General features: G+C 34.4%; 1 protein-coding gene across 1 annotated transcript; it reads right to left on the bottom strand.

Annotated features, from left to right (window-relative positions):
• Positions 1–1,055: 1,055 nt before the first annotated feature.
• LOC106078871 (uncharacterized) lies at positions 1,056–10,097 on the bottom strand. Its single transcript, XM_056013478.1, has 4 exons — positions 9,955–10,097; positions 8,698–8,925; positions 4,673–4,828; positions 1,056–2,123 (listed from the first exon to the last, which is right to left on the bottom strand). The coding sequence occupies exons 2-4, from the start codon at positions 8,921–8,923 to the stop codon at positions 1,939–1,941; spliced, it is 567 nt and encodes a 188-aa protein (XP_055869453.1). The 5' UTR covers positions 8,924–8,925; positions 9,955–10,097; the 3' UTR covers positions 1,056–1,938.
• Between the last annotated feature and the right edge of the window lie 3,882 nt (positions 10,098–13,979).

The following is a 13,979-nucleotide window of genomic DNA, read 5'->3' as shown; positions in this document are numbered from 1 at the left end:
AAACTAATAAAACAACGTAAGGCACCTTGCTCACTACACGGTTTCGACTGAAAGGCAAGGATGTGTATTTCTATTGGTATTTTCGGTTAAAAGTGAAATTTCGCATTTGAACAGGCTTTTCTTACAACTTTACTAAGCTCTCCACCTGCGGTAGCCTACATGGCTAAATAGTCAGCTTTTTCTGGAAGGAACGATGAACTTATTACAAAACTGTCATCTGTCAAGGATTTATCGTAGGCAAAGCTTACAACGAATGAACTGCTAGTTTAGGCGTGATGTGACAAAAGATTAATGCCTTTACATTGAAGTACGTATGTTTTGTCCTCTTTACAATGAAGTACGTATGTTTTGTCCTCTTTATAATGAAGTACGTATGCTTTGTCCTCTTTACAATGAAGTACGTATGTTTTGTCGTCTTTACAATGAAAAACCTATGCTTTGTCCTCTTTACAATGAAGTACGTATGTTTTGTCGTCTTTACAATGAAGTACCTATGTTCCGACCTCTTTACAATGAAATGCTTATGAGTTGTCATCTCTACAAAGATGTGGCCATGTTAAAGTGCTGTTGACTAACTAAATTTTGAGAGTGTGGAGATAGTAGCCCAGTTTTGTGGATCGTTTGTATGCGCTTCAGTGTCTGTTATAAAGTTCTTTAATATTAAAGTGATAGCTGATAGATAGATAGATAGATAGATAGATAGATAGATAGATAGATAGATAGATAGATAGATAGATAGATAGATAGATAGATAGATAGATAGATAGACAGATAGATAGATAGATAGATAGATAGATAGATAGATAGATAGATAGATAGATAGACAGACAGACAGACAGACAGATACATACATACATACATACATACATACATAAGAACTGCTGCTGATAGACAAACTAACGGACCGACGAGTGGACAGAAAGATATATACAGGTAGATGGATACATAGACATACCACCTCTATGTGAAGACAACAGTTTTAAAAATGACAAAACATTTGTTTGATTTTTTTTTTATTTTACTAAAACTATAATAAAATTTTTTTTAAAGTTTTCTAAATAAACGCATGAGATCAGTGGCGTCACTAGAGTCTGTGTCACCGGTGCGATAAGCTCTTTGTGTCACCCCCCGCCCCAGGAAAATATTTTTAAAAAGAACATCTATTGATTATGTTGTTTCTTTTCTTGATCAGTGAAACTGTTAGCGTCTTTCTGCAGTTTTTATCTTCAGAAACTCTTTCTCCTGGTCTCAACAACGCATTATTTTTCTCATTGTAGGAAGATAACAAGTCCATTTAAATTTAATTTTGAGAAAGTGAGTCCCTCCAGGTAGGTGTCACCCCGTGCGTCCCGCGACCTCTAGTGACGCCAGTGAGATAATTAGAAACAAATCTTTACATTGTTTTACAACAACATTAAACAGTCTCATTCTTCCTTTTCCCCTCTCCGTCTCTGTAGGCCGGGGGCCGGTCTTAGGCATAGGCAAACTAGGCAGCAGCTTAAGGCCTCCGATTAGTAAGGGCTTCACAGTTTTTTTTTAAATAAAAACTTGTACCAAATGTTATGGTTGAAATATGCTAGGTTTTAAATAAACTGTGTATATTATGCCTAATTTATTCGCTGTCCATTTTTTATTTTACTAATTCATTTTGGGCCACCAATGTCACTTCGCCTAGGGCCTCCAATCATATAAGGCCGGCTCTGCTCTCTATCTCGTTCTCTCTCTCTCTCAATCAATCAATCAATCAACCAATATATATATATATACCGTATAAAAGCTTATGCATATCATCCTATTTACCTATCAATCTTATATCAAACCAAAGTGTCAAGTACATTCAGGTTCAGCCTTGTCAATGTCTCATTAATATTTATGACGTTAAGTTACACCAAATGACTTTATTTTTGGTACTAATTGTGCACAAGAGACATTGTAATTTTATTGAGGACTCCTCGTGCCTGCTACGTAGAACAGGACCCCGCCTACACAGATGAGGATTCCCCCGATAGCACTCAATATGAGGGAGTACCCGATGCCCACAGACGTAAAGCCTGCTGTGTTCATGTTGATTTTAGGGTGTACGCCGCCTCCATAGCAACTGGTACTGATGACAACACACAGGACTGAAACAGAAAAAGTAGTTGTGTATATCAAAAATTTTATTTTAAGTAATGAAACATGTATGCCTAATTAAAATTTATTTCGATCATAATGTTGTTTTTATATCATGCCTAATCATTTTTACATCGAAATCCTTTCATTTTCCATGATCCGACGGAATTAATCATTCGCTCATTTGTAGCTCACTTACTTGTTATGATTAAACTTCAATCACTTTCTAATCAGAAAATATTTTTATTTGGCTTAGAATTAAATGGGAATCCGTGCTCTTTTTATATAACACAAATTAATGTCATAGAACAAAAAAAAACTTTATGTAGTCAAATCAACGATGGTATTTTCAATTAGGAAAGAAAGAGTTAAATCTTAAAAAAAAAAAAAAACTGTTGTACATACATCATGTATGTATTTTTATTTTAAAACTAAGAAAATTACGTACAAAACAAGGTCACAAAGACAGTAAGTGTGGAAACACTGAAATTCACAATAGACAGCTTTAAACATTTTGAACAAGAATATCTGAATCTATGAACTAAAAGCTATTTTTAAAAAACACAACCCCATCTTCGACTAGACAAAAAGAAAGAGTTTAGCCGCAAACATTTTAAAGTTAGGCCGACCAACGACACGATACCACATAATACGGAGAACAGGAGTATGTTTACCAATCTTACAGTGTTAATATTCAGATGTATTCAATGAACTGATAATTGAGAAGATATAGGTCAATGTCAACCTTGCTAATCCGATAATATTGAAAGATTATCTAATTGATTGTTTTCTAAAGGGTCAATCTCTTATTCATGGCATTAAGGGAAAATCTTTTCCCTTTGGTTAAGTCTCTAAATGCTAATACTACGTGTGTAACCAAACGGGCAGTGCTTGGTATAGGAAACTACTCATTAAATTAAGATTTAAAGTATATTTGACAACTATACATACTAAATATATTCTTTGACTTTTAAAACAAAAGTAAACATTTTATTTAAAATATTAACACTTTATATAAGAAACCAAATTAAATTTAATAAGAAGAATATTTTATTAAAGATTTTTGATACAATTGATAGAAACTTTTGCAAAAATCTAGAATGACGGTGTAACTGTTAGTCTCTCGTGGTTTCTTTTAATATTAATAATAATAGTTGTAAAAAATGGTATATTTGTATTACGAAACAGCTTACATATTAACTTTTAAAATTTAAATGATTTACTTTCAAAATAAAAAAAAAGTTGCTTCACAACTTTAAAAGGTCTATGATATTTGGATGTCGGAAGCTGATTAGAAATGGTTTAAAGCAGATAAAAAAAATATTATTACTTTAACACCATTCAGATCGGAAGAATCAATTTTTGCCATCTCTTCGATTTGTATTTTTTTTTCTGGTTACATAGTTAATCATTGATGCTCATTTTTTTGACAATGAGTAGTGACAAATCCCGAATGGATACTCAATAATAATAATAATTTTATTTATAAAGCGCTGTTAACAAACAAAATGTAGGCTCAAGGCGCTATAATAATATTACAAACAAAAACACGACAGCTAAAATGATAAACTGATCTAAAAAAAATGTAAACATGTAGGGCTTTAAGTTCTTCTTGAAAGTAGTGTAGCAAGTTGTCTGCGATAAATGGGGGGTGAGTTTCAAACCTTTGGTCCGTGCACTGAAGAAGCCCGCACACCATACGGTGTATTAGTTTGTACATTTGCATCATTAACTCGTAGTAGTTTCTCCAAATATATCTGATAATTATGGATTCGTAGATAAATATAGTAGAAACCATTTTCAGAAACAATGATGATATACATTTCTTGTGTTTAATGCCTTCAAACTCAAACATTAAACAATATACATACAGCTCATGGACATATAGGATACAATGATGATTATAATAAACTGACCAATTTTTTTGCTATAAATTAGTGTCATCTTAATCCTCTTCTAGACTTAGAGTCTATTTGTAATGTAAGGTACATTTACGTAAAATAAAATAAGTAAAGGCTAGATAATCTTTCAATAAACTTGAAACAACTTTAAACTTACTTAATTATCGCATAATTTCGCCACACTACGGCTGACTACGCCAAGCTTTTGTTTTTATTCTTGAATAATTCCTATGATAGGCGTTTAAATCTAGACTTAGAAGACTATGCGCAAAATTTTCGCGAACATTAATGTATTGTACTCTTGAAACAATAAAGCCTTACGTTCGGAAATTCCCGAACGCGATAGTCCTTTCAGAACCTATTTTTGCTCTAGATGTAAATTATTCTAAGTCTAGTACTGAAGCCAAATTTATATATATAAATATTTTACTTCGAAAAAATACAACTGTCAAATTAGAATTTCCCCCATGCAGTCAACGATCTAGTAATTCGTTTCGCAGCGATATACATCAACTGTTAAAGTTCAAGGATAATCATTAGAGCCATTTTTGAGATCAGCGGTCAGCCACGCTTTTAGATTTAAACATAGCAGAAAGACACACAGACAGCACAAAAACGATTGCAGATTTTTCCTTGCATGACGTTTTTAAAATACTTACGTGCTACGATTCCAGCTGCCGGAATTATTAATTTTAAAATGTTCATATCTGGCTTAGCCAGAACACGCATAACAAAATACATGCAGGCCAGACCTAAAGCTCCTAGTCCTGCCAGCATACCCAGTATTGCGAAGGCACCAGCAGCCCTCCATTCATCTAAAAAAAAAAAGTATCAAAAAAGTAAAATATTTTTTTTATTTGGCCAATAAAAATAGTAATGCTGAAACTAATTTGGTACTGATAAGGAAACTTTCAACGACTTTCAACGTTAAAAAAAGTTTAACACAATCTTACTTATCCCTTTTACCCCCTCCTCCCCCCCCCCCCTGTAACGACCCGTTTTAGCTAAATCAAGGTATCATTCAAGCCCAAGCATTTAATTGTTTTAATTTCACATGTTATTTATTAAATTTCTTAAACTTAGCCCATCGAGCGCTAAAATACACTACCACCACCCCTCCAATCACCCCCCCCCCAATTTGGCACCAACGTCACATTTTTCCTTCCCTATCTTGACACCTGCCACACTAGACTTTTGACAACAGTACGCTCTCTTTACCTATCTTGGCGGACATCCGTTGTTCCCACCTCCTATTCGTTGGACCGACCTGGACGAAGCTTCTTTCACCAGATTACACAATTATAGCTAATGCATAATGCCGTTTTTTTTATTTATTGCGCGTAGGATTGGCATTTTCCATATTGAATGGCACCCTAAAATGACAATTTTTGTCTATATATTTCCGTATATTTTAATGACTTTTTCGTATATTTTGCAATTTCGGGAGATTTCCAGGAGTTCCTGGTAAATCGACAGAAGGACGCGGGAAATCTATTTTAAGTTCTAAAATGGTTTAAATTAATAATTTATACACCTTGAATTAGCGCGGTTCCCTATGAAAGTTCGGGTTCTATGAAAGTGCGGGGCCCACTGCAATCGCATAATTTGCAGTGGCCTAAGGCCGGACCTGCAAAATAGCGGCGTATGCTACGCAAAGGCACTAGTATGTTAGTAAATCATAGGCTGTAAAATCAATTATTATGAGTTTGTCAGACGAAGTGACTTTTTTAAACTGTTTATCACTCGATCGAAGCAAAATAAAATAAAGAAACACAGCCTGCAACTAAATTTAGACATTTTATTCCAATAGTATTTAACCAATAAAAAAATTACCAGTAATTAATTGTCCAAGTGGTTACTTTTTTTTATTGATACATGTCTTGTCTATGTCAATGAATAATTGTGTGACGTTCAGCTTGATGCAAGAATGGGTTTGAAAAAATAACGTGTGCATTCTTTTTACAGACAGACATGCAGACAGACAGAGTTGATACAAGATTTTTATTTTAAAAAAACGAATTAAAATAAACATTTCACACATTGCATAAATCAGTTTTAGTCATTCTATACAATGACTAGTCAACGTAGTTTAATCCAGAATTCATTGTCTACTTTGCCTGATGCTGGGTTTTGCGCTTGGCCTGTAACATTATTAATAACTTCCTCTACATCGAATATATGAAGCAAAAAGAAAGGTATACGTATGCACGCATGTGTGTAAGTTTTCATGTATGTATGCATATATGTATGTATGCCCCATACAGAAATCAAAACCGTTTGACCAAGCTTAGCATAGGCCTAAATGTTTCTTAGATCATGCCGGAGCCAGTATTTCAAGTTTAATGTCCCTCCCACAACCAGGAGGCCTCAGAAATATAAAAAAAAACATAACTAAATCTATCTTTATTAAACCACAAAACTTTGAAAGAAAATTGGGTAAACCCATTTTCGAAGTATTTTATATTCGATATGAATGTATCGTCTTAACGGATAAACCCATTTTCGCAGTCTACTTTTATTTTCGTGACGAAAGAAAAAAAATTGAAAGAAACATTAGCCAAGTTTGAGATAGGGGTTTTAATCTAAGTCCAGTCCACTAGATTAGTAATGCTAAAACTAAGGCCCTCAGGCCAATGGGTTATATCCGGCTAGTTTCGAAATGAAGGAAAGAGACGAGTCGAAATGTTTATGGCAATAACTTTTGTAAACACTGTTTCATTCTTTTGTTGTTGCTTTGTTCAAGCTTCGCTCCATAATGGGTATGCACTGACAAGACACCCGCGTCGCAAGGCTGTCTTGTGCAAGATCAAGGGCAGTGTCCCTGTACCATCCCCGAGTGCTGGCAGGTAATGACAAACGTAGGCGCAAGACTCAGTTAGCAACGCGTGATGAGCACGTTGACAAAATTATTATGTAATTGTTCACAAAGCGGCTGTCGCACCAACAGCGCCCGACGCCACGTGTTGCTTTTCATATTCTTCAAACAATAAAAGCGCGGTGTAATCCATAGGCTCTATTGATCGTGTGACTCCCCTGCAGGATCAATATGAAGTAGCGCCATTTTTTTTATAATTAGCGACAACTCGTATGGTCGCGCATTGTTTCATTTTCACGTCTGCTCAAATCATCCATGCAAATCGACCGATGAAAGACGTGTCGAAAATATATAAGGCCCCTAGTTTTAAAAAGTTTGGTCAGCACTGCTATAAAGCTAGTCGTCTGCTAAATTGTATACTTATTGCCAAATGGATTATACGATAAATATTACAAACAAATTATTTGAGAAATCTTCTACAGTACTCAAAAATATTTCGCTTTGGAAGGGGGAGAGAAGTGGAATAAATTTTAATACTAAAAGTCATGATATATTGCGGGGGAAACCCGATGTAGTGAATAGAATTTTTGTCTTTAAATATCAGTAGAAATGAAATAGTTCCGGTCAAAATTTCTCTCAATGAAAATGGCGTGCGTGTGTAGAACATGTTATCTCTAACGCCATTAAACAATAGCAAACTTTTCGAACCATTATAGCGCTTTTATAAAGCCCTCGTTTGAATGCAGCATATCCATAGCTGCACATACGTTTGAAATTAAAATATAGTTACTGCGTCGATTAATCTCACACTTCATAACTTACATTTGCGATAACAAAGTTCCCCTTTTCAGACCTTGTGGGCTATAGGGCAGATGATGTAAAGGTCATCTGTTTCTGAGGCCTACAGCTCCCATATTATATCTACCAATAATGTACACATTATTTCCCTTATTTGTAATCAAACAAAAATAATTATTTACCGATAAATAATCGAGTAATCTTTTTTAATTAATCGATTCATATTTTGTCAGGTACAATAAATAATTGTTTAAAGTATGAACTTGACCGGAGAATGCGCAAGGGTGAAATAGGGTTAACAAATTTAGCCATATCTGTAACTACTGAATAATTAGTTTCCCTTTTTTGGTATCAAACAAAATAATTAATTACCACTAATTAATTTACTAATTGTTTACTTTTTTATTTATTCATGTCTTGTCTATGCCAATGAATAATTCTTCGAAGTTTCAACTTGATAAGAGAATGGGTGTGGGAGAAATAACGTGTAAATACTTTGATTTTTCCCAGACAGACAAACAGAAAGAGAGAACTGATATAAGCTTTGTAAAAAATGTTGACCTCCCAAGAAACCGAGAGCAGCAAGCAGAAGCTCATAGGACAGGACGTCCAAATGATAGCTTACAATTCATTCAAAAAATCTGCCCAGTGTTAAGATTAAAATATGAATCTCAACCGTTTAAAATTATAAACAGGAAGAGATATTGTTGGCATGTAAGAAAGTTTAAGGTCCCACCAAATGATGTTAATTTCAACCTTAACTTGGTAAGTTTAGAGGGAAAAGGGTTAAAATACTTATCTGGTAAGAGTTAGGGTTAAAATTTGAGATACTTAGTATTGCTTATGTACTTGGTAATAGTAAGAGGTAAGGTTAAGGTTAAAATGTTATTGTAGATACTTTTCAAGAATAACAAATCTCTGAAAAGTGCTTAGCTTACTTACAGCGTAATTTCCACTCCATATTTTTGTTTCTAAAATGTACGTGTTGTTCCTCACGCCTATGACTAAAATGATTGAAATATTGAATGACACATCAAACTGTAAATATAAAACATGATCAAAGTGTATCACCTGTCAATCTTTGGGAGGGTAACTCCACGCATGCGTCCGTTCCAATGCAGAACTTCCACAGCCCGTACATGATGGTCCCACTGACATATGTAGTTTGTGAAGATGCTGAGAAAGAACCAGAAGACCAGCTTGGCGTGGCCAGTCCAACTATATGAAGTAGAACGCCAATGCTTAGTAGAATTGTCCCAACACAGTGCAGAACAGTGAATCCGCTTGGTAGGCCCATAGCTGTAATTAGATACAAAACAAAAAGAAATTGCTAGTTCAAGAAAGTAAATTCATAAGTTTAAATAGAAGTCTTGTCTCGTTTGCTGTTTAGTTTTATTTAAATTCTTCTCCTTTTTAAAGCTTAGGTTTAGTAAAATTCTTGTCTTATTTGGTGTTTAGTTTTAGTGAAAGTCCTGTCTTTGCCTCAAGAAGAAACTAAAACCAGTGACTCATATGGGCGCATTGATTTTCTTCAGACAGAACGAGATGACAGAGAAGAATGGCGAAAGAAGGTTTGCCGATCTTATGATGTGCCCAAACGGTACAGCAGAAATAAGTTAGGTAAAAGTGAAGATGAAGATAGAATTGAACCTGGCCTAACTGATGATCTTTAATGATCTTATTGTATTTTGTCAAATGTCCCTCTCTTATTCAAATCCTCAAGAATTAAAAATTATTTATTAATTATTGTTTTAAATTATGTTCTACTTATATGCATATTAAATAGATTTTTTTCTCTTTAAAAAAAAAGTGAAATTTTTTTTTTTTGTAAATGTAGTAGTTAGTTTCAGAAAAAATATTTTGACAAAAATCTAAATTCATTTCCATAAATGTGTAAAAAATATGATAAACAGTTATCTCGCCACTAAATAGTCTACCGTGTTTGTTACTGTTAATAGTGAAAAGTTGTAAAAAATGGTGTACTTTTATGAAAAAAATTCCTTGCATAGTTGATTAAAATTTTTTATTTTTTATTTTTTTCAAAAAAGAAAAAAGTAGCTGTTGCATTATAACTTTGAAAGTTCTAAAATATCATGATGTAGGATTTTCAATATCTTTTCTAGTTTACGAGATCTAAACGGGACGGACGGACGGACAGACAGACCACACAAATCTAATAGCGTTTTTTCCACTTTCGGGGGCCGCTAATAAATGAAGTCTCGAAATATTTATTTAAAAAGAATAATTTTACTAAAAGATTTAAACAACATTTAATACTACGTCGTATAATTATATAATCATTAATTCATTACAGAAAGTTATACATACCTGTAATGTCTAGAAATATTAATCCTTTAAAATTAATATTTTTTTCCGCAAGACTGGAATATATTTCTGTCAGAGATAAAATTATGAAGATATTCTAATCTATCTCTTTATTTTCTGCGTTGAGGTTTTCCAATGAACGCTGCACAGTTTTCCACGAAAGCAATAATGAAACCATAATCGATTTCGCAGGTGCATTGACGGGAGGGAGCATGTGGAGGATCAGACGATGAGGTTGGCAGGTGCAGTGATATAGACGAATACAAGAGGGTTGATTCTATATTCCTTGTGACAAATATGTTACCAAGTCATATGACTGTTCCTTAAACAAACAAAAAACGTTAGGCACCTTGCACACTACACGGTTTTGATTGAAAGGCAAAGGAAGTGCAAAGATGTGCTTAGATTTCCCGTTAGAATTAAAAGTTAAAAGGCGCATTCGAACAGACTTTTCTTGCAACTTGACTGAAGGCTCCACCTGCGGTGGCCTACATGACTAAATAGTCAGCTGTTTCTGGTACGAATGATGATCTTATTACAAAGCAGCAAGGGTTTTCTGTAGGCGAGACTTAAATAAATAAATAAACTATAGCTTTTATATGGTTATACTCTCATGCTTATAGCATGCTCAGAGCGCATTGGTTCAATCTCGCTTGTGGACCGGTGGGGGAGGGGTAACTGGGAGAAGTTCTATCCATGCTGCCTTTAGGTGCTCAGTAAACACAACTCTGCTCGCGTAAGCGTACTTAGCCTCTTGACCACTCACCCACTTAGAACAACTGAACTGTAGAATAGCATGGTTAGGCAAGATATGACAAAAGATGAATGCCATTGTAGCTTTTTGTCGATTTTTTAAATACTATAACTAGCGTTTGTGTCTGGCTCAGGTAAAACTGGTCGCCTCCACCTCCGTTACGTGGATGTGATAAAGCGAGATTTAAAATCAGTGACTATTGGGAAGTCCTAGCCTTAGACCTCACTAATTGGAGAGAGACGGTTACCTAGAACGCTATGGACAGCTCTTGAAGAAATTCGTGCCACACGGAAAATGGCCAGCTCCTCTACCACCAAAGTGAACGCCACCATGACCTGTAGTATATGTGGACGGGAGTGTCTCTCCAAAATAGGGCTCCACAGCCATATGAAAAAGTGTTAGAGATGAAACATAGTCGTTCTACGACTGAAGGAGGCCAATGGAATAATAACAAGTGCTTGTGATATCTGGACACTGACTGCAGAGGATCCCAGTGATGGAACTAAGATGCTACCGAAAGATCTTGGGTATCACTTATAAAGATCGCATCACAAATGAGGAATTTGGAAACAGGATTAATTCAGCCATATGACCTCACGATGACATACTAACCACTATAACCACTGTCAAAAAACGCAAACTCTAACTCTATGGCCACATCACAAGGTACTGAGGGCTCGCAAAGACCATTTTTAAGAAACATAATCAGGAAAAGAAGAAGAGGCAGACAGATGGGAACACAACATCAAAGAACGGACAGGACTTCATTGAATGAAAATCCTTTCCAAGACAAAAGAAAGAGAGGAATGGAGAAAGACGGTCGACAGATCTTGTGTGGTGCCCCAACGGATCAACAAACTAAGATTTAGGTGAAGTGAGCTGAGTGTGCTTATCGAGCTCTGTCAGTTAATCTCAGAGGCGGACTGCATCCGGGCAAATGCCCGGTGTGCCGGTACCCTAATGGGCCGGTGGTTTTGCCATAACCATCTATATGAGGAACCTTTAAATCTTTTCTAAATATAGATATACATGTGCGTCTTCAACTTCCGAAGCCTTTTGACAGGTGACTTATATCAACATTTGATCATGAAGCAGTTGTGACTTGAGACAATATAGGAATATGACTTAGACTTGCTCTAGTCTGCATTAACAATTTACGTAATGGATTGATGAATAGAAAGGTCATTATCTAATATATAATGCAGAATGTAAGGCGTATGTATGTATGTATGTATATATGTATGTATGTATGTATGTATGTATGTATGTATGTATGTATGTATGTATGTAAGTATGTATGTCCCCGTATAGAAATCAAAACCGTTTGACCGATCTTGATAAAACTTGGCAGAAATGTTCCTTGGGTGCTATCTTAGACTGTAGTGTATGTATTGTAGCCCTAAAACAAATTTAAAACCCCTCAAAAAAAAAAGTTGTCCGACTCTATTAAAGCTATAGTATTTATGGATCTAGGCTTTGTTTACAATGTTGACATGAGAAAAGATCGAAAGGATTTAGATCTAGAACTAATTTTAAGAAATACACTTTGCGCAGATAGTTTTTTACTTTGACACATGAAAATACAAAAGAAGATCCATTGATTTCATTATATAATAAAATTAACCTTCAATTTTGTGTTTCAAAAGCATTTTTACAAAAATTAGTTCCTTATATCTGTGACTACAGATTTCCTGATGCAACGGCTACTTTTTTTCTTTTCTGAAACCGAAATTATTTTTTTTTAATCACTTATGCAAGCAGATTTTTTAAATAAAAATACATCAATTTACATTTCTTGTTTATTAAGGGGCAATCACATGACTTGGTAACAGGTTTATCACAAGGAATATAGAATCAACCCTCTTGTATTCATCTAGTATATTAATGCACCTGTTAACCTCATAGTCACACTTGCAAAATCGATTATGGTTTCATAATTCGCTTTCATGGAAAACTGTAGCATTCACTGGAAAAACTCAACGCAGAAAAAAAAGAGGTGGATTAGAACCTTAATTTAATTAACCTTAATTTTATCTCTGACAGAATATATTCCAGTCCTGTGGAAAAAAAAAGAATTTAAAGGAATTAATATTTCTTGACAATACATGTATGTATAAATTTCTGAAATGAATTAGATATAATCATAATGTTGTTTAAATCTTTTAGTAAAATTATTTTTTTAAATAAATGTTTCGAGATTTCATTTATTAGTGGCTAAAAGACACTATTAGTTTAATGTGTTTTGTCTGTCCGTATGTCCGTCCCGTTTAGATCTCGTAAACTAGAAAAGATATTCAAAATCCAACATCATGATATTTTAGACCATTCAAAGTTCTGATGCAACGGCTATTTTGTTCTTTTCTCAAAGCGAAAAAAAAATAATTTTTTAAATCAAATCAGCAGTTTTTTTCATAAAATAAACCATTTTTACAACTATTCACTATTAATAGTAACAAACACGGGAGGCGTTTTTTTTTTTTTTTTTTTGGATAAGGGAGGAAGTCTAGACATATTTATGCCAACGGTTTTAGATTTTTTGTCAAAATAATTTTTTTTACAATTGTATTGCTAAGTACGTTCTGTCCTACTAACTACTACATTGACGAAACAAAATGTTTACTTTTTTTAAAAAAGAGAAAAAATCTTTTTAGTATGCATATAAGTGGAACATAATTTAAAACAACAAATAAATACGTAGCTTTCATATTTTTACATGGACTGCAGTAGAGTATACCTATCATTAAACATGTAACTAAAGGAATTTTTTTGTTATCGAATTTTCTATTCTTGAGGCTTTGAATACGAGAATGTTCCTTTACAGTAAAATTAGAACAATTAGATAATCATATAAAACATCAGTTGTCAGGTTCACATCGATTTTCTTCTTCACTTTCACCTATCCTTTGGTCTGCTGGACCGTTAGGGTACCACACAAGATCTGTCAACCCTCTTTCTCCATGCTTCTATGTCATTCTGATATTCTTCTTGAAAATATTTAAACCTGCCTTTTTACCTGCCTGAGTGGACCACTTCGGGGGCCAATTTAGGGTTTGGGTTTCCACACAAACTGTCTTTGTAGCCTTTGTTTTTATATTGTAACGTTTCTCACTATTTAGACTCTCTGCAAACTACTCCACACGAAAGTATCAACTCAAAGAAACGTATAACTCAGGGCACCAAAATAACGTAATTATTGAATGTCCAATAATCATAGCCAATACTGTACGATTGGCAACACGTAACACTGACTGTACAAATATTTCTCGCTAACAAC

The sequence above is a fragment of the Biomphalaria glabrata genome, chromosome 16 (genome assembly GCF_947242115.1).
Source record: "Biomphalaria glabrata chromosome 16, xgBioGlab47.1, whole genome shotgun sequence".
NCBI classification, from domain to species: domain Eukaryota; kingdom Metazoa; phylum Mollusca; class Gastropoda; family Planorbidae; genus Biomphalaria; species Biomphalaria glabrata.
The sequence above is the reverse complement of the archived record's forward strand: the minus strand, read 5'-3'. Positions and strand labels throughout refer to the sequence as shown.